Genomic DNA, 26,884 nt, shown 5'->3' on the forward strand with positions numbered 1-26,884 from the left:
TTCATTTAATTGAGCAGAACTTGTATTTAGCACCTCATTTTGGGATCCGCTCGCCTTTCTGACAACCATGTGGTCAAACATGCTGACGTTAAGACGCCTTCAGATCGCTGCAGAAGCAAAACGCTTTCTGAGAACTATGTGACGAAACGAAGGCTCATACAGCTTCGTCTCTTGATCTGACGGCGGCAGATGTACGGCGAGCTGCAGGAGACGCACTTACAGAAAACAGCATGTTCTTTTTGTCCTGGTTGACGGCTCGGGGGTCAGGAACGGGGTCCGTGTGTTTGATGACGGACACCGACTCCCCTAAAGAAGAGAGACAGACGAGCGGGGTTAGATCTGGAAATGTGACACGTAATTATCACAGCGACAACGTGACGACTGGACAGAGACGGAGCCAAACTGGGTCACAGCTCAAAGAGGCAAGAAATGCTCCCACAAACACCAAAATTAGGTTTTTAAGTCAATGCAATGGTGTGAAGGATGGTACTGGGTCAGAGCGATACCTGTGAGGATGGACTGGTCCACTCGCAGGGTGGTGGACTTTATCGAGGTCACTCTGATGTCAGCGGGCACCTTATCACCAACTGAAAGATAAAAGAAAAAATAAACAGGCTTGGATTAAAAAAATGAAATAAATTAAAAAAGACTACAAGTGTGTTAAAGTCAGTCTGCAGCAACGCGAGCAGCTCTTAGACGCTGGACTCAGCGGTGCTGCAGAATCGTGATTTTGATGAAACATTACTTTTTTAAGCACAGATTTGGTTACATTTTTTTGAATTTGTCCCACATGATGTGTTCAAGGAGTGTCAGAAATTACAATAATTTCTGGTTTTTCAGTTTCTGGCGATGAAAAACTGTTTTTTAGAGATTATTTTGTGAGAAAACAGATGGGGTTGAAAGGCACGTTTTCTTTAGAAAAGAAAACTTGAAAAACTGCTCAAAATTTTGAAATAAAAAAAATTTAAAAAAACCTGCCAAAAATTTTAAAGAAAAAAAACCCAGAAAAATACATAAGTAAAATGAAGGAAGAAAAATGCCCAAAATCTTTAAAGACAAAAAAAAAATCGCAAAACTGTTCAAATAAAAAAGAACTTTAGAGAGAAAGAAAAATCCACAATTTTTTTTTAAAAAGAAAAACAAAACCACCAATTTATTTTAAAGTTTTGGAGAAAAAATCCACCAAATTTTTTTTAAAGAAAAAATTATATCACTGAAAAATATATATATATAAAAAAAAAATCTTTTTAATGTTTTTTTTTTTTTTAAAGAAAACATGTCTTACATGTCTTCCTTTAAAAATCAGCTGAAAAAATAATAAATATAAAATACAGACATTTCATGTTGTCTCCCCCCTTTGTGTTTGTGATTATTTTCTTGTTTTGTTTCATTTTTTTTCTTATTAAAAAGAACAAAAAGAACCAATAAGACATCCTAAGGATCAAAACGCAGCATCGAAAAAGTGAAGCAGTATCGTTAAAACCTGAACAACAGCCACCTGCAGCCAGGCTGCCAGCATTTCTAAAAATAAGTCCATCATCCCACATGTGATGAAAGCAGGACGGCGAAGGGGACAAGATGAACTTCCACCACGTTTGTCCTCTGCAGGTTTGACTGAAGCCCTCAGGACTGTGACTCTGCAGGTGAACACTGTAACGCCGAATCACACGTCCGTGTTCACACTTTAAATCCTTGAGCAAAGAAACAATCGGCCCGAGCTGGAGCTGCAGCCGCAGGTAAACAACGGCTCGATACAACCTTGATGGAGTCACGTAGCGGCGTTCAAATGATTGATTATTTCCTCTCCTCTTTTGTTCTGTCTTCACTCTCTCTGCACACCACGTCCCCACATACGTCACACACAATCTGCACACGCATTAAATCATCTTCTGCACCACAGTCTGCACTGTCTGCTTAATAAGGCCGCATATTAAAGTTGTATTTCAGAGCCGGGACATCAGAAGTTTCTGCTGCCTCCAAAAACAAAAAGGTTATTGCTCCGTCTTTGTCAGAGCCAGACAACGAGCATTCAGCGGAAATATTTTCACAGAAGCCTGACAGAGCTGGCAGGTGAAAAATGGATGTTTTGATGTGGTCACTGATGATCTCAGAGCAGAAGAAAGACAGATTTAACCCTTTGAAACTCAAGCATATTGGCATTACTTCTTTTCAAAACAAGCAAAGAGCAACAGAAGAAGATCTGAACCAAAAATTAGCAAGACATTAGTGAAAAATACAAGAAAATTACCTGAAAATGAAAAAAAGAAAATTACCTGAATAATTATAATATTTCTGTGACTTCATTTTAAATATGTATTACTGTAAGTATACATAGTAAGTATAGATTTTCCCTGGCAATTTCCACTTTAAAAAAAAAATAATCTAAAACTACTAATTTATTGCAGTTTGTGGAACAATTCTATCAATTTGCTCGTTTTCCCACATTTTCAAAATAAATTGCACCAATATGCTCACACATCAAAATACTGCACAAAAAGGTGCACAAAAGCAGAGACTAAAAAGTCTCTCCTTTGCGCTTTTAAAAAAAAGTCTGCGTTCATATAACACTGTGAAAACGATCCTCGTGTACATGAATCTGCAAAAACAATCAGAAACGCTGTAGTAAGCACGCCAGGCCAGTAGTGGGCGGTTTAACTTTGTAATGACACACCACAGAAGAAGACCACGCGCCTGTGCATAAAGGCGTACTGTTCTCACAGATCTGTGCAGCTTACACTGCTACAGAGGGGGTGCCGTTTTTTTTTTTTTTAATTATACAAAAAATACCCCCTGGGAAAAAATAAAGTTTTGCGTTTTCAGGCCTCCAGAATACCGTTGTCGTGTGAACTAAACCACAACAAAAGTTTGACATTTCATTTCCGCTGCCGTGAAAACGAAGCGGCTCAGGCAGGAGAGGAAATCTGGTGTTGATTCATGAGGAAAATGAGAAAAATGAAGTATTTTAACTATTAAAACATGTAAACCAGCAGAATCTCCAACCTAAAATAACCTCTAAAAAGGTCCTCTTTAATATTTTTTTCTTGCTTTTGATACTCGATGCACTCTAAATAATAGTCATGGAAATTTCTGAACGCTCTAATATTTAACAGACTGCTTCTCTGGAGCGTCTGCGTGGCTGTGTGAGGATACTTTTCTCCGGCAGCAGATGGAGAGAGTCTGTGGGAGGCCGTGGCACAGAGTGGATCGGGGAGCAGGAGCCTGTGGGTAGGCGTTTGAAAAGCCTCTCTTTTCTGCCCTCGGCCGGTCCTGCTGCAGTGAACCTGTAGCCCCCGGCCGTCTCCCACACAACACAACACTCACGTCTCCCCCTCTGCCTCTCCCACTCCTGTCCTCTCACCACCCATCGGTGTCAGACGCAGAAATGCGGAGAGACGGAAATGGAAGCACTGGCTATTCAGCCACACGCAGCGCAGCCTCTTTATCTCTCTCCCTGTCTCTTGTCCCCTGTCTCCGTCCCCGTCGGACGAGAGAAATTCCCCCTCGAGGTCTCAGAACATTGAGAAAACGTCAAGAGGAGACGATGGAGCTCTTAGAGAGAGATCAAGAAATAAAGTTTTCAGCGCAAGATGAAAAGTTTTCACTGTGAAGATGTGAAGAGTGTGAGTGAAGACGGCAGAAATTCAATCAGACATCCAAACTGTCATGTTGAAGAGCCAAACTGCTGAGAGACTCTGACAACCCTTTGAAACCTCAGCAAATCGGTGCCATTTCTCTCAGAAACATGGGTGGAAAGACAATGAGCAACTTGGTGAGAAATGATCACAAATAGCAAGAAATAAGTAGATTAAGAGTCCTGAAAACTTGTAAACGTTCTAAAATCCTAAAAAATGTCCTAAAATTAGGGCTGGGCGATAAAACGATAACGATATTAATTGTGAAATAACTTTTCTTCGACTGAAATATGAGACGTAGTCGATAGAATGTCGATAAAACGTATTCCAGCCATGTTTTGACAGAAAACACGAGCAGCCGATGATAATAAGAATAGCGCCGCCATGAACCAAATGCAGTGAAGGACTTTGACTGTAGAACAGCTGAGTGTTTGACAGCCACAGCATTTCATCATGGCGGCTCAAACAGCTGATGGTCCGACAGCAGCGCAGTGAGACAGACAGACAGAGCGCAGCTTCTCCTCACAGCACCAAAGTGTCTGAAACAGACACATCTGCAGAGGTGAAAGTGACTTCTTTAGACTCTACAGACGACTTTGTGTTAGTTTCAGCTTTAATCAGACTTTGATGAATTATTTCGAAACACCAGGACGCATCGCTCAATGTCTCATCTGGCCGCTCGCGCTGAGCTCTCATTATTATTACCAGGGGCAGATGTAATGTTTTGGGGGCCTGGGGCCACAAGCACATGAGCTTATTTCCACCCTTTCTCTAACTGGGGATGTTGGCAGGCTGTTGGCAGCTATAGGAGAAGTAGGTTTGACAGAAGTTGAAGTCAGAGGGCAAAACACAAACCAGAAAATAAGGAGAAAGCAAAATAATTGTTCTTTAATTGTAATTGATTGATTGATAAAATGTTCAATTAATGGTGATACTGATTTTAGGTATGCGGCTCGGACCTTTGCTGGGAGAAAATTTTAGTAACTGGACCTCTGTGAGTTTTAGTAGAATAGGTCCTCCAGCTGGTGATGCTGTTCTACAGTATATTTGTCATGTTCAATGTCTGACAGAAAATTAATATTGAGACCAAAAATAACCTGATGATATCTTCATATCTCACTGAGGAGTCAAAGGGACCTTTAAGCTCAACAGAAATACTGATTTGATGTATTTTGTGATATATATTGATATCAAATGATATGAAAAAAAATTGTGATTAGACTTTATTCAATATCGCTCAGCCCTACCTAAAATCTTATTAACATGCATCGGGCTGCTGCGACTGGTTCCTGGCCTGCTGTAATTTTGCAAAAGTGGCCCCCAAGTCGCAAAGTTGAGTATCTGTGCTTTGAGGTGTCCTTCTAAAAAGCAGCTGGTAATAGATTAAATTAGATTTCAAGGATAGCTTCTTTTCTGTTAATAAATGTCAAATAAACTGTTAAAGTATTCAAATAAATTTAGAAGAGTGAGCTGGAAGAGAACCTTATTAGGCTGATCTAAACTCCCACATCTCTACGTTTCAATGGCATTTTTCAAACTGCTACATTTATCTCCGCTGTTGGTATTTTGTACTCTATTTAAGGCACTTCATCACTCGTCTTTTTACCCTATAAGGCAGAGAAGGTGAGGACATTTGGCTGGACATGTAGGTGTAAATCTCTCTGCTGAAGACGAGGCAGAAGTGGAAGCTTGTTTTAAGTGCAGAAAGCATTTACTGTCGACGTTTACTTTAAGAAGAGCTGTGATAGTTCTGCACACTGCTGCATTTTTGTCAAACACACACACAGTCGTGTTTTTAGCAGCTTGACATAATCTTGTTGCTAAGGAGTTTTAAACAGGGGTAAACAGCCGAGGAGGAGGCCGCAGCACGCACTCCTCTCACTTAGAAAATATGTGTGAGTAAAAACACGCGGGGATAATGGTGACAAAGAAAACAAATTAATATTTTCCTTTTCCCAGATTTCCCGGGCTTTCCTGTGCCTCACTTTGGTTCTTCCATGGGAACTGGATGCTAGGGGGTAAAATAAACTGCACGGAGGTATCGGAAAAGGACGCCACAGACCACGAGAGAGGAGAGAAATAAATATATTTACTCGACTTTCCGCCGCCTCCTTGTAGGTACACGGCCGGCGATGCCAGCCACGGTTACGACACAGTTGTGATTTTCGCCTCCACTGGAACTTTCCTGGGTTTGTGACTGCGGCGGTCAGGTTTGTCAGGAGTTCCTTCAGGGTTTGCACAGGACCTGAAGAGATGGAAACCTCGCTAACGAGTCACGTGAATGGGGACCGCCGTGCCAGGACGTTATGCAACAGACTTTGTTTGGAGTCCAGTTTTTACCAAATGGAAGGAGAGCGCCGTCTGGCCAAAGCAGCTGACCTCCTCGTTTGTTTCGATGAGATGTGTTCCAGTTTACTCACCAATTCTGACGGAGACGCTCATTTTTAAAAAAAGAAGTTATGCTTTTCTCTTTCTACTGTAACATATATAAATTATATATAATGTTACAGTTTCAGATGTTCATGTTCAATGTGATCAAAGTTTTAAATAATAAAAAACTTATAGCCTGATTAATGCTGGATTTTTAGAGATATTAGAGAATATTGATATATATCTGCCAATATTCTGTTCATTTATACACGTGTACGGGGGGTCGAGAGGGCTCCTCCTTCAAGAATTTCTTTGTCTTTTTTTTTTTTTGATGAACATGATATTCTTTAAATTTCTTTTTATGCATGCTGGTGTCTTATTACATTATTTTTTACCCTCAACATTATTTATGAATCGTGATGTTAAAAAGTATTAGCTGTTGCTAGTAATTAGTATTACTAGCAGAAACAGAATGCTTTAAAAAAATTTAAAAAATGTATTGACTAGAGTTGCAAAAATAGTAAAAATTGTGATTTGATTAACATGAACATATGATTTTTTTTTGTTTTAATGTTAATGTTTCAGATGCTTCTGTTAATCTTTGCCAAAACATCAAATAATGAGGTAAACATATTTAAAAGTTAGAACCCGACCAATATTGGATTTTTAAAGCCGAAACCAATACCGATATTTATATATCAGCCGACACTCTATACATGTATTTATTTATTCATTTATCTATCCTGTGAACAAGATCTCTTTTGATGGGATTTTCTTTTTTCTCTTTCTTTATGCATGCTGATGTCTTATTTACCCTTAAAAACCTTTTTTTAGTCTCCAGATTGATTATGAATTGTGATGGTAAAAATATTTGTGGTTGCTATTAATTAGTAGAAGTACTATTATATGTTAAATATGCTTTTGTTACATTTTAAGATTTGTTCCAAATGTAAAGCGCATTACAAATAAAATGTATTATTATTATTATTATTATTGTTGTTATTTTTAAATATAATAATTTTGCTGTCATTAAACATGGACCTTTATGACTTCATTTCGTCATAAATTTCTGTTTTGCGTTCTTTGTTTTACTTGGACGAATAAGAGAAAAACAAAATTTTCCTCAGGAATTTAAAGTAAAACAGGGAGAGTGTTTGATAATCAAATGATCATTTTGTCGGTGAAGTATAAAAAACACTGCAGATAAAAGTGTGCACACAAACAGACGAGCGACGCAGCAGCTGACAGCCAGCAGAAACATCTCGTCTCGTTCAAACAGCAGATGGTTAATTTTAAATCGAATCTGCTGCTTGCCGTCATCACAGGTGTCGTTAAAATCCCACCCAACCCCCCTGTGGACCTCAGCGTCTCCGAGACGAGCCGCACGGGCCACGGAGCATCGCCATGGTGACGCTGTTGGTGTTGATGGTGACGTTAGTGATGGGAGGTGGGGGGGGTGTGTTTTCATTTCGGTGCTTGCTACCTGTGCGGGCTTGTCTGTGTGTGCACGTGAGTGAAGGAGGACGCCGGCTGTAACAAGCCCAAATTCCAAATGTTATCTATCTCTCTCTCACACACACACACACACACACACGCACGCACGCACGCGCACGCACGCACGCACGCACGCACGCACACACACACACACACACGCACAATTTTTCCAAATATTTCCAGGACTTTCAAGCAAATCTTAAAGACCATACATTTTCTGAAAAAAAAAACGCTAAACTCTTTATAGGTTCTTTGTTTTTTAAATACATCATTTTAAAAAAATAATGACTTCAGAACAGGATTAGAACTGAATATTTAAATCTAACTAAGGGACTGTTCATTATTTATTAGGGGATGTTGCAAAAATGGGAGAGGCATGTCGTTTTCACGAGCACTGAGCAGGGACTCGTATTTATTTTGGGTTGGGGGGACATTTAACTTTAAATGGCTGTATTTTGTATGTTTTCTTCATAGAAATGTTGACCTTGTTTTATTTTTTTGTGATTTTAAAGAAAAAAATGGGGGGATTTTTTTTCTTTGAAAACTTTGTGGTGATTTTTATTTTTTGGCCATGTTTTGTTTTTTTTCTAAATATTTGGGTGATTTTTAAGGGAACATGCATTGCAAACATGGAGCCAATTTTCTTTTTTTTAAACTCTGGCCATTTCTTTTTTAACTTTTCTTTATTTTTTTGGGTTACTCTTACTCTTTTAAACAAACATGCCTGTTTGTATAAAATCACCAAAAATGACACCATTTATCACAGTCAAACACTGTAAAAACAGAAACAATTTTGCGATGGTCATTGAACACATTCAGTGTTATTATCACAGATTTCCATGACTTTTCCAAAAGTTTCAGGGTATATTTAGTTTTCCAAAACTTTTCCAGGCCTGGAAATTGCTATCTGCAAATTCCACGACTTGTCCAGGTTTTTAATGACCGTACGAACCCTGTACTTGGATGGGTGATTTTCATTTTTTAAAACCTTGTGCTGAAATCTTTCCTCCGTGCTGCGATTATGAATGAACGCAGCCTGAGCTCTTCCTCTTTTCCCACACATCGCCCCGAGCCGCCTGAGACGAATCACCAGCCACGCGAGGCCCCGAGGATTACACTCTCACAACCGGTACGCGCTAACGCCGAAGTGATCTCCTGCTGCATGTGTGTGTGCACGCCGCTCGCACATTAATTTGGCATACACAGATGTTCTGGAACCAGAGTGACAACAAGACTATTTTTAGACGAGGGCTGCCCACACATGGGCGAGTTTACAGCAGGGGAACTCTGTGTGTGTGTGTGTGTGTGTGTGTGTGTGTGTGTGTGTGTGTGTGTGTGTGTGTGTGTGTGTGTGTGTGTGTGTGTGTGACATGGGGGGAGTGTGAGTGTGCGAGGAGCTGACAAACATCCAGCAGCGTCCAGGTGGTGAGACTGAGAGCATGGAAAGCCGAGGAAAAAGGAGGGAAAACTGTGGAAAATTAAACTGGGCCTTAAATACAAGAGGTAGACCACAGCTACACACACACACAAACACACACACACACACACACACACACACACGCATGCACACACAAACACACACACACAAAAGCATGCACACACACACAGAGGACCGGAGAGCAGTGCTGGCACCTGCACACCCAGAGAAAAGACTCTTATGTAATCCGGTCTGAGATATTCCAGCAGTGTTTCCAGACTCATGAATGAGTGGCCGAGGCTGTGCGAGCCGGCGACAGCAGCCGGAGTCCGGCGGAGAAACACCGAGCGTGAATGAGTCCCCTTGAGTGACACTGAGTGTTCGGCTTACCCGCCACCTCCACGATGTCTCCGGGGACGATGTCTCTGGCTTTGATCCTCTGGACGGCCTTGCGGTTCATGCGGTACACCTTCCCCATCTCTGGCTCGTACTCTTTCAGCGCCTCGATGGCGCTCTCTGCGTTCCGCTCCTGTGCAGAGAGACGAAGTCATGCCGAGGACAGTTTCTTAAATTTCTTGGTGAATTGACGTTTAAAATAAATAGTTTGAGCTGTTACATTGAAAAATATGCAACACAAACACACGAGACCGGAGATACTCAACTTGCTTTTCTGGGGGGGGGGGGCACTTCTGCAAAATGGCAGGAGGCCGGGGCCCGACAAGGCACCTCATACATGTTTCTAGGATTTTAAGACATTTATAGGATTTTAAGTGATCTATCACACTTTAGGATGTTTGTCAGGTTTTAGGACATTTTAGGGATTTTAGGATATTAGTGGCTATAACTTCACTTTCAGAAAACTGTTTTTTTTTTAATGCGCCTCTAATGTTTTGAAAATTCAAAGACTTGCAAAATGTTCTGAACTATTATTGATGAATTTAACAGCAAGGATTTCATTATACCTTATCCCTGATTATTTCCTTTATCAAGATGTTTTTCATATATTTGTATAGTTTGACCTATGTATTTACATATAATAATTCATTTTCTTTTCTGTTCTTTTTTGTTACTTAAAAATCCTGGAATTTAATTAATACAAGATGCTTACATTATGTGCTCTGTCTTATTTTATTATCATGGTATAATGAAATGAGTTTGTATCATGGAAAACAAAGTGGATGAAGTGACTAAAGGGAATAAATTAAAGGTATTAAAAAACATTGGTTGCGTTTAAAGAGTTATCCTCTTGTTCCACTGAGTGCTAAACTCAGAGCAGAGCGACGCGCCTTCTTTCCCAAAGTGTCGACGGACGCCCCGTCTCTATTTATGTCACTTGCATCAAAAATTCCTGCTTCTTCTTCAACACAAATGAACCGAGAGCTCGCTGGTTTGTTTATGTTTTGACCCTAGTGATACGGTGTCAGCCTCGTCTCATCGCAACATCAGGACGTACAGATGTGAGGACGTGGTGAGGACACGGAGAGAAAAAGACAGTGACACCATGTATTCTGCAACAGCTGGTGGACAGGATAACGTTTCCTGACTTCTTAGCACTGTTGTAACCATGTGAACACCTCATGGAAAGAAGTGCTACTCGTGTGTGTGTGTGTGTGTGTGTGTGTGTGTGTGTGTGTGTGTGTGTGTTTGTGTGACCGAGTGCATCTCACCTGCCAGACCCCGATAACAGCGTTGGCGATCAGGATGAGGAGAATAACAACAGGCTCCACAAAGGCGGTGGTCGTCTCCTCTCCCTCCTCAAACAGAGCCAACACCTGCATGAAGACACGGGAACATCCGCAGACGTGTTAAACTCAACACGGGCTCCGTTATATTTCACAGATGACTGACTCTGAAACATGTGTGGGAGAAAACAGGAAAACATGAAGAGAGAAAACCAGAGGAGCAGCAGCTCAGCTCGAGTGAGCGTGTGCCACCTTTAGTGGGGATTCCCAAACTCACTGTCAGATGTTCCCCCACAGCTCTAACAGATTAACTCAAATGCCCCTTCATCTGTTACATCATGTACGAAATGTGCTCATGTGGCTTTGAAGTGAATGTTGGACATCAAAATTCAATTTAAGTGGCTTTAATGGCATGACTGCATACAATACAGTGTTGCCAAAGAACATCTGTACAAACAACACAATTATAATTAACGGCTAAACTTTAAGGTTTCCCAAACTATTTATTTATTTCTCTGTTGCAGACTGCTAATTAAAACATCGACTGCCACAAATAGATTTTGTAGCGGCATTAAAATATATATACAGTCACTCATTGCACCACACTCTCAGAGCGCCGAGCGCACGGTTGTCACCAGCGTTTTGTCACTGCAGAACACCAGACGCAGTCTAAAAGTTTGCATTCACTCACTCTGCACTCTGCTTCTCCTCTCATCTGTCAATCTAATCACCTCTGACAGGATCACCTGATCAATCATAAGTGCTGCAACTCAAGCTGCTGCCAAAAAATTAACAAAAAAAAAAAGACTCATAACTTTGGAGTCTATCTGTCCCTCCCGTCGCATGTTTTGTGAGGTCACAGCGACCTTGACCTTTAACCACCAAATTATAATCAGTTCATTCTTCAGTTGATTCCATTTTGCCAAATTTGAGAAAACTCCTTCTGGACCTTCTTGAGATATCATGTAAACAAGAATGAGATAGATGCAAGGTCACACCTTGACCTTGACCTTTGACACTCAAAATCCAGGGTTTCCCACGCTTTCCATTTTTTGTGGCAGGCCACCAGAAATAGAATTTTGTAGCTGGACTGTTAATATATACTGTTTTGTTATTCATAGCACACATTTCTTGGATTTAAGGGCATTTCTCTGAAATTTCTATAATCTTGGGATGTTTTGAGGATTTTAGAATGTTCCTAGGATTTTAGGACATTTCTCTAAATCAGGACATTTCTATGATTTTTGGATGTTTTGAGCAATTTAGGATTAATTTGACTTAAGGATGTTCTAAGATTTAAGGGAATTTCTTGGATTTCAGAAAGATTCTAGGATTTACAATGTTTTAAAGATTTTAGGACACATCCAGAATTTACGATGTTTGAGGATTTACAGATATTTGTGGGATTTTGGGACATTTCTGGGATTTTAGGACATTAGGGTCTTAGCTAGGACTTCTGTCAGGAGGTGTGGAGGATCCTTCACTGACCCTCTTTTGATAAACAAGCTCTATTTTGATGCTATTTTATGCATTCTGGCGCTTTATGTATACTAAAGGTACAAAAACAATTCTCAGTATGAATCACTTTATTTTTATTGTGAATTTTTGAGTCTTTTAAAGTGAGTTGAACTGCTCTACAGTCTTTCTCCGTGCTTCTCCTGGCACCTGCAGAGCTGTGCTCTATTCTCTGGTTATGAATCATCGGTGTGCAGACTGCAGTAACCCTCTGACCTCCAAAGCCAGCAGCAGGTGATAAAATGCGGCTGAGATCAGGAGAGATCCACTCACAGCTCTGCTCTGTTCACAACCCAAGCACTCGATGGAGAGGGGCTGGGAAATGGCCAGAGGCTCCGGGCTCGTCTCTCTGCGGTAAACACAGTCAGAGGCTGCAAAACATTTCACACTGGAAATGATGCTGCAGAGCTCCGGGAAGCTAGCACCTCTCACATCCAGCTCTAATTATTATACGCACTCATCGCTCCACTCTGCAGACTGTTATTCATGCAGCTTTCAAACTTCATTCATAGCAATAAAAATAATCAGTCTGTTTTGAAGGGTATGATTTAAAAAATTATTCTGAATATTCTCAGTGTTAAAAAAATAAATAAATAAATGTAGGCAGCCTAATATCAGCAGGACGATGCCCTAAAATGACACGAGGCAGTAAAACTAAATTAAACCCTGCAGGAAACTGGCTCATCGGGGAAATAAAATCAGTGGGATTACACTGGATGAACTGAGCTAATTTTAAAACACTGTCATTGTGATGAAGCCCGGCTTTGCAGGAGCGTGTTCTGCAGCACGCTTCGGATCCAGAACACCAAAGCTCTTGGACGGCGGGGGAAAAAAAAAAATCACGCACAAATTAACGTTTGCAGAAGGATTCAGTGAGATCAGCTCCTCTCGGTGCTGCAATGTCATTTTAGGATGATTGCGGACCAGAACAAGAACATCAACAGCTAAAGTAGAAATACTGCCGCAAGTTTGTGCTTCTCAGAGCATTTACATCCATGTCCATGTCTGTGAAAACACGCATGCTTTCACGTCTGCGTCATCTGCACAGTTTCAAGATTAATGTCACCAATTCAGTATCTGAGCAAATGTCAGAACTTTAAAATGATATCCTATTAGACATTTGTGTGAAATTTCTTTGAGCATATGAATTCTTGAGTTATGGCCAAAAACACATTTTTTGAGGTCACCTTGACCTTTGATCACCAGATTCTAATCAGATCATTCTTGAGTCCATGTGGATGTTTGTGCCAAATTTAACGAATCTACCTCTAAAAAAAAGTTGACCGACCGTGACTTTTGACCATCAAAATCTAACAAGTTCATCATGGAGTCCAATGAATGCTTGTGCCAAATATTAAGAAATTCCCTCAAGGTGTTCTGGAGGTATCACATTCACAAGATTGAGACAGAAAAGCTCACCATGATCTTAGCCTTTGACCTTTGGCCACCAAAATCTAATCAGTTAATCATTAAGTCAACTTGAAAGTTTGTGCCAAATTTGAAGAAACTCCCTCAAAGTGCTTTTGAGGTAGTGTGTTTACAAGAATGAGATGGATGCAAAATCATGGTGACCTTGACCTTTGACCTCTTGGATATTAAATGTCAAAGCCTCAATAATATATCCTATCATACATTTGTGTGAACTTTGAGCGTATGAATTCTTGAGTTATGACCAAAACATGTTGTATGAGGTTACCAAGTGGACATCTGTGACAAATTTGAGGAAATGCCCTCTAGGTGTTCATGATGTAACGGGTTTACAAGAATGAGATGGATGAAAAGATCACAGTCACCTTGACCTTTATCCATCAAAATGTAATTAGTTCATCTTTCAGTCAAGTTGGGCGTTTGTGCAAAATTTTAGAATATTCCCAAGAGGCATTTCCGAGATATTGCATTCTACAAGAATGGGCATAGGTCCATCATGACAAAAATCTGACATTTAAAGGGTTAACATTCGGAAAATTATTGAATATTTACCATTTAATTCAAAGAAAGCAGAAAATAATATTAATGTATGATATTTTTAAAGCTTGATTTTGTCTGCAGAGCAATCCGAGTGTGTGTAATATAAAAGCCCTAACAATTAAAAGACAGAAGCAAGAATAAATTAATTTTAATGGACTGGCTCCAATAACACATCCACTAATATTACTATACTTTTGCCATTTCTTATGACAGCAGCTGAATACTAATACTAAAGTTACTGCGCATTTCCTGCAGTAATAAGCATCCAAACATATATTTAGGAGATCATAAGAGAAAGAGCAGCACAGAATGACTTCATATTTTCGTTATTTTGTCATTGGCAACAAGTACAGAAACTGAAACGAGTGCACAACAAAAGCAACACAGAGAGAGAAGGAGAGATGATCTACTTTTCCATGATCTGATGGGGCTTATCAAATGATAAAAGGGTATATTTTCTCCGCAGTGTATTGAGCAGCGGAGAGCACGTCACGGCAGCCTGAGCCCGGTCGATAGCTCATCATTCCCCATCATTTGGGACGGTAAATCTCCCCTCTGACTGAGCCGAGAATGGAGGGCAACAATGTGAGGATGGTTCAAAAAGACACTTCACACAATCAGCACACTCTCACAGCGGCGCCTGAATAACCGAGCCGCTGCTTTCACCACCGAGCCGAACTGGAGGATTTCTGCTGGGTTTTATGGCTCATTGAGGCAATCTGGTGGAAAATTTAACCGCATTCATTAAGCAATCTGAATCCAAATGACACTCAACGTTCGGGTTTTGAAAAAAGAGCTTCATTACCAAAATAAATCTCTCCTTACAGCTTTAAACATTGCACTCTTCACACCCTGCATGCACACACACCGACAGATGGCCCATTATGTCTGTGTTTTTCTTTTCATTTTTTTCCAAGCACAGTGTGATATTCAAAACTCTGGAAAATGTTCAATTTTTCCATATTAGGAAAGAATTAGATTTACCGTTGTATGCCTCCAGGCACCGGTCAAGTTGCATTTAGATCCATGTCTGTAAAAACATGGACACTTCACACACGAAAGACCTCTACAATCAGCACAGATCAGTGTCATCAATTCAGTATCTGACCAAATGTGTCCCTTTCTGTTCCTGAGATATGACGCCGAATAATGGCTAAAAAATATTGTGATGTCACAGTGAAGTTTACCTTTGACTTTTTGGATGCAAAATGTCAAAACTTCATCATGTCAGCCTATCCTGAGTGAAATCTGAGCACACGAATTCTCAAGTTATGGCTGAAAACATGTTTTATGAGGTCACTGTGACCTTGACCTTTGACCTCTGAACCACCATATTCAAATCAGTTCATTTTTGAGTCCAAGTGGACCTTTGTGCTAAATTTGAGGATATTTTCTTGAGGCTATCGTCAGATATTTGGTTCATGAAAATGACTACGATTTAAAGTCACAGTGACAATTAAACACAAAATTCTACACAACTCATCGTTGAGTCCAAGACAACGTTTGTGTCAAATTCCCCCACAGTGTTCTTGAGTTATTACACTCACCAGAATGAGATGAATTCAAGGTCACATGACCTTGACCTTTGACCACCAAATTCCACTGAGTTCATACTTGAGTCAACTCAACCGTTTGTGCCAAATTTGATGTAATTCCCTCACAATTTTCTTGAGATATTGTGTTCACAAGAAAGAGACAGACAATGTTACAGTGACCTTGACCTTTGACCTATGACCACCAAAATCTAATAAATTCATCCTTGAGTCCAACTGCATGTTTGTACAAAATGTAAAGAAATTCCCTCAAGGCGTTCTTAAGATATTGTGTTTACAAGAATACGTCCATACCAGAGTGTACATACGGACGTATGGACGGACAACCCAAAAATATAATGCCTCCGGCCTCGGATAAAAAACACTTGATTAATTAACCCTTAATTTAGCCAGTTAAATGTGAAACGATCTATGCAGTTTGATTGAAATAAACTCCTGTGTAAATGTATATTCTAAATATACTGACTCTAAAATAAAAAATTTTGAGTCTGGTGAGTTTGGTGATGGAGATTTTGGGCCTGTTTCTCGTTAAACACTAACGTTTTTACTCTTAAAATAAAGGGTCTATCTCTGTAGGGATCATTTACATAATGTTTTCAGGCATTTAGAATAACAATTGGAGCCTGTCAGTGAAAAAAAATAACACTTTTAGTGGACGTACGTTGACGGTGCCCAGAGTGGTTACATTGCAGCTCTTTCTCGGTACTGGACCCATCTCAAATCTTGCTGTTACCATTACTCACTTGGACACAAAAACATGGAAAAATAGAGTCCAGGTTAAAAAATACAGAAGTTTCCCTTTAAGGTTATCTATTGGAAAATGTACCATAAACAAAAGAGGCTTGAAAATTCAATAGCAACTTGACTTTTCAAGTCACTTCCTGAACTCCCGAACACGAATATCAGCCCTCTTTCTTGCTTCAGCTCAAAGGGAGGAAGTGTACCGATTGTTTCAGGTGGCTGCTGTGGCTTTCTACACCGCTCTGCTCTATCAAACCGAACCCGCTCACAGCTTTGGCAGGATCAAAATAGATCCGTAATGAAAGGAAATAATGAAGTGGCTTGATAATTGGAGGCAAAGTGCCGTAAATTTGTTGTCACATGTATGTTACGGAGTCGCCCAGCCTGACCTTCTGTCTGATAACAAGCTTTCCTCCTGTGTCATGCAAAAGAGTTATCTCAAATTTGAATATATTCAAAGAAACAGCCAAATGAGTCCTCGGCTCGGCTTTAACTTTCGCTCTGCGTTAGCCGCTCCCTGATTCCACTGGTGACATACTGAGCAAATAACAAGGTAAAAAGGTTACAGAGGACTAATATCAACACGCCCTGAGAGTGTGCGATTAACCCTCACGGACTGTTTGGGGCATATTTACACGCTTTTCAGTCTTCATTATTTTGATAATTGTGTGTGTGTTCATGCATATGTCATAAATGTAGTCCAGATTGTGTATTTGAGTGTAATCAGTGAATTTGCAGCTCAGCTCCTACAATAAGTCTAAAATACACTGTGGAAACTAAATAGTTACATTCAGACTGTTCAGGTCCAAAAATGCTCCATTGAAACCCATTCAAACTGACATTTTTGATCCCACAGCCATCAGAGCAGAAAAACAGGACTGCTGATCACTGACGTATCCCAGACTGTCAGCAAAAAAATCTACCAAATTTTTTAATTTACCGTTGACCTGAATTGTTTAATGAAAAAAACATTTTTTTTTTTAAATCTCACGGTTTTTCCATTAGATATCACAATAATAAAAAAAACATGTTGATAAAATGAAATTAAATGTAGAAACATTAACAAAATATTTCTTCACACTACATACATTATTTAAACTACAAACATTATGTAGTTTTGCGATATGATACTTATGATCAAAGGTGTTTTTGAAAAAAAAAATGCCAGAAAATTTCAAAAGAAAAACAAGCATTTATAAAAAAAAATTTAAGAAAAATTGCCTTCCTAAAAGAAATTGGCTTTTTTCCCCCTACAGAGGTCCAGGCTATGCTCTCAATGTCCTTAAATCCTAAAAGCACCTTTGCTTTTAACTAACTGCACTGTATTTTTGCAAAATGTTTCATTTCATTGTGTTTTAAGCCCATCTGTAATTTACATTGTGTCAAATAAAATGTAATATGTTGTCATTTCTCTGATGTGAGGACTTTAAACTAATGACTGGACCCAGTGGCTGCACCAGTTAGGAACCGCTGCCTTTGAGGGTCCGTGCGTCGGTGGAACAGGGGCCGCGTTCCACTATAAACAAGCTTTTAAAAGGCTGATTTACATGAGGAACAGCGAGCCCACACTGCAGAGAAGATATCTTGTGTCATACACATTTTTAGAGCAACTTTCCTACTTTCAGAAATAGCAGCAGTGATTCCACCCCGGGACACCGGGGACGTGCTGTAATAGATGGAAAAAAGTCATTATGCAGTCAGGATTCCCCCCCGCTCCGACCTTCACCACCCTCTGGCTGCACCCGGGGTCGCAGTGTGCGGCGCTGCGGCACCGCACACGGTGTTGATGGATAGTTTTGTTTCCAGCTGAGCTGAAGCGCTCTGCCTGTTTCCCTCGCTGGCGCCGGATCAACACCGGGTGGAAAAGCGCGCGTCCACGTGAAAGGGACCACAAATGAGGCAGAGCAGAGCTCTGACGGAGGAATTCAGGGTTCCCGCACATTCTCATGGACACATTTTCAAAACTTTTCCAGGACTTTTCAAGAGCCCCAAAAGTTTTTCTTTCTTTACCCCACTCGCCCAACGTTTTTCAAACATATAAGATTCAAAGTCTATCAAAACAGAATTTCAGCTTCCCCAATGAAACATTAAAAACACAATCTTAAATTATGATTTTTACAGTTTCTGGCTATGGTAATGTGTATTGCTGCCAATTCTTTAAAAAACACAAAAACAAAACTTGGGTTTCAAACCCATTGTTTAAATAAATATGTTTTACAAAATGCTAATTTATTTTCAGTTTTCTATAAAAATTGCCAAATATATATGTAAAATGAAAAAATGATGGTTATTTTTAGAGCAAACCTGCCATATAAACCCTTGTTTTTCTTTAAAAAGGAAAAAAAAACACCAAAAAAATGGGAAAAGTAAAAATCACCAAAATTAAAAAATATATTAAAAAAATTAAAAAAGAAGAAGAAAAAAAATAGGGGTTAAAATAAATACAAAATACAGACACTTAAAGTTGCATGCCCCTCTCTTAACCCAAAAGTGCTGAAAAATTATTTGTCATGCTTAGTGGGTGGGTGTGAAGAGACGCATCATGGTTAAAAAATTTTGGGAAAAGTTGTGATAAATAAACCAAAAAATTACCCAAAATGTTTTCACATGTCGACTCATATTAAAGCTTCATTATGAAAACCAATTCACCGTTATGTTACATGAATTTGGTTTCATTTATGACACACAACAAATTTCCATGATTTTTCAATTACTCTTCCAGGCCTGGAAAATGTGATTGTGACTTTTCCAGGTTGTTCCATGAGAGTGGGAACCCTGGGAATGAAGCTGCCTAAAGCTGATGGTCTGTTAGGTGGCGATTACAAAGCGGTTTTTGCGTCAGATCCCAGCGAGGGACATTTGAGAATAAAGACGAAGAAGAAACGTGATGAGCTGCTGTCGTACTTACAAAGGAGACGCAGGCGGCGAGCAGCAGGATCCTGACCAGGAGGTCTTCAAACTGCTCCACCACCAGCTCCCACAGGGACTTTCCTGAAACACACACACACATACACACACATTCATGCATCTCGGAGCTCAAAGTGTGCCGTTATTCTTAAGGGTGGACAGGATCTGGGACATGTATTGACATTAGCTCCTTAGTGAAGACAATCTGTGTGTTTACAGAGGAGTAGAGGTGTGTGTCTATTGGTGGAGAGCTGCAGGAGTGCATGCTGCCAAAGTTTAGCCCTCTGTCCACACGGGACAAAAGATCCTGGCTCAAGACACTTAATCAGGTAGTAAAAGGGAGGCACTGGAAAAATCAATATTTACCTTCTTCAGCTGGGAGCTCTGTGGGAGCCGCACCACGCCGGGTGTAAAGGAATCGAATCGGCGGGGCCGGAGAGCGAGGAGAGAGACAAAGAGCAGTTAGTGCGTTTGATTATCTCAGTCTGAATTTACAATGCACACAAACATGTCGCTCTGCAGAATCCTTCTGCAGGTTTATGATGAAAAAAAAACGCTCTGTGGAGGAAAACAGAGCAGCAGAAACTGCCGCATTATTATTACTGACTACAAATTTAATATGGAGGACAAAAAAATGACTCAAGAATGAAAAAATAAATGTATAAATACATACAGGGATGAATACACTATGGATAAGTTAGTAAATATTGAAATAAACAAATACATGGATAAATTAATTCATAATAAATAAATAAAAGAATATATAAATGTAAATGTTTTTAAAAGATATGAAAATAGGTAAATGCAAAAATGAATAAACATTTAACAGTTGATTGTTACATAGATAATTATAATACATTTACTTCTGTATTTATTTATTCAGTAATATATTTCCATATTTGTTTTTAATCCTGTATTTATTTAGCATTAATTTATCTATGTATTTATTCATTTATGTATTTGCATATTTATTTATTCATATTCAGATTTATGTAATTATAACTTCGACATTAAAAAAAATTTTAAAAATCATTTCTACATTCTGTTGAGCTACATTTATTTACATCTGTATTCAGTTATTTACTTACATATTTATTTATTTAATCCTGAATTTATTTATACATTTATTTATTTCTGTCTTAAACTGTACATGAATAATTAAATATCTTACAGTTATTTCTACAGCTTTATACATACTGTATGTACACATCATTTATTTAATCCTCTATTTATTTATGCATTTATTTATTTCCTGATTTGATTCATACTGGGTTTTTTTTTCTATATATTTTTTTATTTATAGCTGCATTTATTTATTGATTGATGATTTAAAAAAAACTGTGATCCAACATGTGCATCATCATCTGCATCAGTATGTGGGTAAGCTCCTGAAAAAACAAACCCAAAGAAGGCAAACACGTCGCTCTTTTCTTTTCGCATCATCTCGTCATTTTTCATCTGTCACATGAAAAGAAAAGCTGTATTTTTGGGGGGCACTTTGAAGCGAGTCGAGCTTCTTATCTGATTTGATTACCAGAACACGACACCCACCACACATGAGTCACCGGTGAGAGTAGAAAACACATCAGTCATATTCTAAAAACGTTCCAACTGACAAGTACTGTTGATCAGCGTCGCCACAATGAGACACCGGCGTGCTTAGTCACTGCGTTTGTCAGGTCCTCATCAAGTCCAACGCAACGCCACGACCCAGCAGCTCCGAGGGAACAAACCACATCCATCACTTCCCAACGACAGGACCGACAATAATAAAAATAATAATAATATAAAACATCTCATCGACAGTTTATCAGCTCTGTTTTGTGCATTCGTCTGCCGTCAAAGTCTCTGTTTTGTCAGAGTTTCTCTGTGGAAAAGTCTCTCCTCTCAGCAGTGGAAACCTCGTGTTTCCCTGCATGTTTTGACCAGACGGCGCTACACGAGCATCAAACGTGACCCTGCGGAGGGAGAGAGGGGCTGGAAAGAGGAAGGAACATGACGTGAGCCCGCAGCCTCCTTCCAAAAACAAAAACCCTGCAGCCACTCACGTTACACAGGCCACTGGCGGAAAGAGAAATTATTTCACATCATGACTTCTGGACTCGTTCTATGCAATTTTTATTCTGTTAAAAAGGGAATATTAGGGGGTGCTTATCCAAAGTGAGGGTCTAAAGATGGATGATGTTGTTGCTGTACAGCAGTGATACTCAACTTATGGACCTGATCGGGCCCCCGATAGGGTGCCAGGTGGCCCCCCTACCACTTTCTAATTCACATCAAAAATACAGTGATTCACACTTTGTTTTTGTACTTTTAGTTTATGTAAGAGTGCATAAAACAGCATCAAAATAGAGCTTCAGTGCCAGTGAAGGGACCTCCACACCCCCCAACAGAGGTCCTAGCTAAGACCCCAATGTCCTAAAATCCAAAAATGTTCTAAAATCCATGAGATGTCCTAAAATCCTAGACATGTACAATAATACAAACATGGATCCTACAAAAGTCCTCAAATCCCTAAAATATTCTAAAATCATCGAAATATCCTAAAATCCTAAAAAAAAAAAAAAAAAAAAAGGGAAAATCCAAAAATGCACACAAATGTTTACTAGGAGTCAAGAATGAACTGAAGAATCTGGTGGTCAAAGGTCAAGGTGGTCAAAGGTCAAGGTCTCTGTGACCTCATAAAACAAAATCCTAGAAACATCCTAAAATCCTAGAAACATGCTAAAATCTTAAAAATGTCCTAAAATCTTAGCAACATCATAAAATCCAAGAAATATCCCAAAATTCTCAACACATTCTAAAATCTTAGGAACATGCTTAAATCCTAAAAATGTCCTAAAATCTTACAAATGTCATAAAATCTTAGAAACATCCTAAAATCCAAGAAAAAAATTTTAAAAAACCCTAAAATTAGATTTGTTCTAAAATCCCAGAAATGTCCCAAAATCCTCAAAATCCCTTAGATCGTAGAAATGTCCTAAAATCTGAGAAATGTCCTAAAAATCCTTGAAACTTCCTAAAATCCTAGAAATGTCCTAAAATCCTAGAAACATGCTAAAGTCATTAAAAATGTCTTAAAATCTACAATTAGATTTGTTCTAAAATCCTACAAATGTCCTAGAATCCTCAAAATCCCTAAGAATGTAGAAATGTCCTAAAATTGCAGAAATGTCCTAAAATCCTAGAAACATCCTAAAATCCACAAATGTCCTTAAATCCTTGAAATTACCTAAAATTCTTGAAATGTCCTAAAATCCTTGAAATGTCCGAAAATCCTCGAAACATCCTAAAATCCAGAAATGTCCTAAAAAGTATGCATGTCCTAAAATCCAGAAACATCCTAAAATCCTATAAACGTCCCAAAATCGCTTTTGAAAGCTGCTGTCTCTGGAGGGTTTTCAGGTTGGACGCGGTTGGGCACAATTGGACACGATTGGACACGGTTGGACACGGTTGGACTGAGGGGGACTTTTGGCTGCACTGTGCCAGCAGCAGAAAAATGGAGAAGTGGGTTCTGCTGTTTTCCGAGCTCCACCAGTCTGACATGAGCCTGTTTCCCCATTACTGCGCCTCTCTGACTGCATAATGTTTTTATGGCAGACTGGCTGGCTGCGAGTCGAGAGCCGGAGACAAAGACGGACTGACTGAGAGGACAAGACAGGGAAAGAGGAGGGGGGAAGGAAAAAGAGAGCGAGAGGAGGGGGGAGGGAACGGGCTGGAGGTGTTGAACGGGGTTCCCCGGCTTCCCTCTGCCAAGGATTCCCTCACAGTCATCTGGGCCGTGTCGGCCGAGGCTTGCCCGGGCACATTCCTGAATACTGACTTCACCTCCCTCTCTGCTCCGTGTCCCCACAGCACCTCCCGCCCAGACAATGAATAAAAGAGCTTGTTTACTCGCAGCAGCAGCAGAGGGGAGACACTTCCTGGAGACAGTTGCCAACAACAGCAGGGAGCTGTGCTCTGTGTCCACAGAGTCAGGGGGGGTGGGGGCGGAGGGGGGACGAGCAGGAAACTGGCCGTCCATTTCTCCGCTCTGCGAGACATGTGCCGATAAAAGGAGCTTTCACCGCTTCTCTCTTTTTTGGTCCGGCTAAGTCCATTAAGAAATTACAGCCCAGATTAAAACATCACAACAGTGGTTAAGCAGTATTAACGAGCTCAAGAGTTCAGGCCCACATGAGGACGTTTTCAGCGGTTGCCATGGCGACTCGGCTGGTGGAGGCTCCTTGCAAAAAAAAGAAAAAAAAAAGTGCTGCACGAGGTGATGTGCCTGCGTCTGTCAAAATTTACCCGGAATAACGGTTATGCAATTGGCGAGGCCTTGATGCAGCAAAACTCTGACTGCAGGAATAAAAAAAAACCAAAAAAACTACAACACACTCTGCTGCTGATGAATGCTAACAGTTAGCATGCAGGCAACTCCAAATACACAGCCAGCAGCCAAATGGTTAAGTGGGTGCATTTTGGCACAGGTTAAGTACACTTATGTTTGCCACAATAAGATTTCAATTCAATACAATTTAGTACAGGTGTAGTGGGAGCATGAAGGTGTAAGTGGAGTAGTTTTTGCAGATGTTTCGGCCTCTGCTGAAGCACGATTTTCTACAGTAGAGAAGCACTTGTCAACATCAGGAAAAGTTTTGTGGGTTTTAGACCGAACGTAGCAGACCGTGAGAGGATCCAGGTGGTATGTGCCAAGCGGCAAGTCAGGCCAGAGGGGAGAAAAGAAACCGAAAGCGCCAGGACAAAGAGAGGGAGGAGAGCTGGCATCAGGGCGAGGCTGACCCAACTGAGAGCCGTTCCTCTAACAAGCCTTCTTCTGACTAATGTCCGCTCTCACGAGAATAAAGTGGATGAAATGTGATTGAGGCTCACTCAGAGACTGCTCTGCACACATCTTCAAAGAGACACGGTTAAACCCCTGACATCCCGGGTCAAGCTGCTGCACTGGATGGACGGACCTTGTGGGAGCCGACAGGACGCAAGACTGATGCAAATTCAAAAAATGTACTGCAGGAATTGAATGATGCCACCAGCAGCAACATGCCCAAACAACTGGGGGGAATTTTCATAGTAGCTGCTGATTTTAATCAACTCCAAAGATGTATCAGGATCAAGGACGAAACTAAAACGACCAAAAGATCTACCTTCTACCTTCTCTCTGGCATACCTTTCTGTCCTATTAAGGTAAATGTTTTAAAGACTATTTTGGGGGGCATTTTCCCTTCAGAGACAGAAAATGTGGGAAAAGGGGGATGACATGCAGCAAAGGACCGCAGGCAGGAATCAAACTGCACGAGGTGGTTTTGTGTGTGGGAACGGGGCTTTAGTGGCTCCGGCTCAGGGATCCGGCTCCATCCACTGACCATGAGAAAGTAAAAGAGTCTATAAATACTCTGACAGTAACCCCTAATGACACAGGCTACTATAGCTGCCTACATCCGCTCTCTCCTAATGTGCTCTGCCGTCGGAAACGCTCTGAACGCATTAACCAAATGTGAATTATGAATGTATCCCGCTCTCCTCGCTAACCTCATTATCTCCGCTACACTGAGGGCATCGCAGGTAACGCAGCACAGACGTCTGACAGAGTCCCCGGTCCCTCCGTTCACAGAAATGTCAACGCCGGGCTTCCCCTTTCTGAGGAAGTCGTGCGCGGCCGAGTCAAGTGGGTGAGCGACGGCGTGAGTATTCGCTGGAGCCCCGCTGACCTCTGAGCCGCCGCCGCGAGGATCAGAGCGCCAGCAGAGGAGGAAGTGCTATCAAGTCACTAATCACTCCTCTGCAGCGTAACGACATGCAGCTACTCTCTGGTCATTACAAGTCTGGAAACTTCTCACGCTGACTTTAAGCTGCTGCACTCAAATACATGAATCATACACATACACACACACACACACACACACACACACACACAAAACTTTAATAACCACAGTGGGAGCTCTTGGACATGGTGTTTGAGCTAAACGCTAACATCCTATTAAGGGGCTATGTAAGATACTATATAAATAAAGTTATTATTTTTTTATTTATTTATTTATTTTTTTATTATTATGGTTCCCACACATTTTCGTGGACAAAATTTCAAAACTTTTCCAAGACCTTTCAAAGACCCTTTTTTTTCTTTGTCCTTTTTGCCCAAAAATTTGAAAACATATAAGATTCAAACTTTATTCAAACTTAATTTCAGCGTCCCCAATAAATGTATTCCTGGACCATCAGCAATTAAAAAACATGATAACATTTCTGTTTTTACAGTTTCTGGCTATGATTAGTGGTGTAATTTTGGTGATTCTCTTTTATGCTCTCTATAAAAATTGAAAAAAACTTTTTAAGAAAAGAAATCCCCATCTTCAAAAAAACCAAAATCATCTAAAATATATATATATGTTTTTTTATTATTTATTTTTTTTAATTCAAAGAAAAGAAATTCCCCAAATTTTATTTTGTTCAGGTTTTATTGATGCTACAGACATTTTTTGCACTTAAGGTAATAATCCCTTTTTTGCTTATTTTCTTGTAACTATTTACTGATTTCTTGCTCATTTTTGAACAGGCCAATATGCTCAGGCTTCAACCTGTTAAAATCTAATTTATTCAAGTTTGTTTTTGCGATTTTAAAAAAGGAATTCTCTCATGTTGTTGACTGTCCTTTGGGCTTTGTTTTGTAGTGTTTTAAAAGTATCATTTTAGCACTCACCAAAAATGTGTTAAATATGTTTAAACATATATATATTTAAATTATTAATATTAATAGTTTTTTTTTTAATGTTTAAAAATATTTTAAATTATAATAATCATTATATCTATCTATCTATCTATCTATCTATCTATCTATATATATATATATATATATATATATATATATATATTTTTTTTTTTTTTTTTTTTTAAACTATGTTTAAAAAATAGCTAATAAATCTGCCTTGTCCCTTGTTCCTTGATTTCATTTCCTTGCATTTAAAAAGTAGCAGATAGCAGATTTGTTCATTTCACTGCAACAGTATGGACCTCAAAGTGTAGATGTGTGTTTTTTAAACTACCATGGCAAACGTTAAACCCTGCAGAGACATCCAGACTCTAAAGCTGAGATATGTGCAAAGGAAAGAAGTAATGGTTTCATTTCAGTGAGAGGCAAAGACTCACAGAGGGGAAAAGACACCGTTGGACAGGAACGAAGAGACGTCCTTCTCAATACCATTAATATGATTTCAGCTGCTGTGTTTGCTTAACTGATCAACCTGTTCTTGTCTCCGCGCCGGAGACACACAGGGAGGAAATGTGCACTGAGCTGCACCGAGATAAGTTTGGAGAGGCTCATCTCTCAAAGACTGTCGTGTCAGAAAAAAGAATTAGTTTCAAAGTGGAGATTTTATCTTTTCGAGCCAATTAAGACGGAAAATGACACAAGATTCGTCTCGATGGCTCCTGCGGCTGCTGATTGGCTGCACCGCCTCTGACGTCGTCAGGCTGTGGTCGGGGAAAAAGAGATGGGATTTTTCCCTCTGTGATGTTGCACAGGAGCGAGTGTGATGGAATTAACCCTCTGAAACCTGAGCAAACTGGTTTGGTTACTTTCAAAAAATATGGAGAGAAAGCAAC

General features: G+C 39.9%; 1 protein-coding gene across 1 annotated transcript in view; it reads right to left on the reverse strand.

The window, feature by feature from the left end:
* Positions 1-26,884, reverse strand: part of atp2a3 (ATPase sarcoplasmic/endoplasmic reticulum Ca2+ transporting 3) — a 60,862-nt gene that overhangs the window by 22,693 nt on the left and 11,285 nt on the right. The window contains 6 exon segments of the mRNA XM_042498814.1: positions 221-306; positions 507-587; positions 9,304-9,442; positions 10,581-10,685; positions 19,281-19,363; positions 19,646-19,663. Of these exon segments, the coding sequence (XP_042354748.1) occupies positions 221-306; positions 507-587; positions 9,304-9,442; positions 10,581-10,685; positions 19,281-19,363; positions 19,646-19,663 (512 nt within the window).

This window comes from Plectropomus leopardus, chromosome 13 (genome assembly GCF_008729295.1).
Source record: "Plectropomus leopardus isolate mb chromosome 13, YSFRI_Pleo_2.0, whole genome shotgun sequence".
NCBI classification, from domain to species: Eukaryota; Metazoa; Chordata; class Actinopteri; order Perciformes; family Serranidae; genus Plectropomus; species Plectropomus leopardus.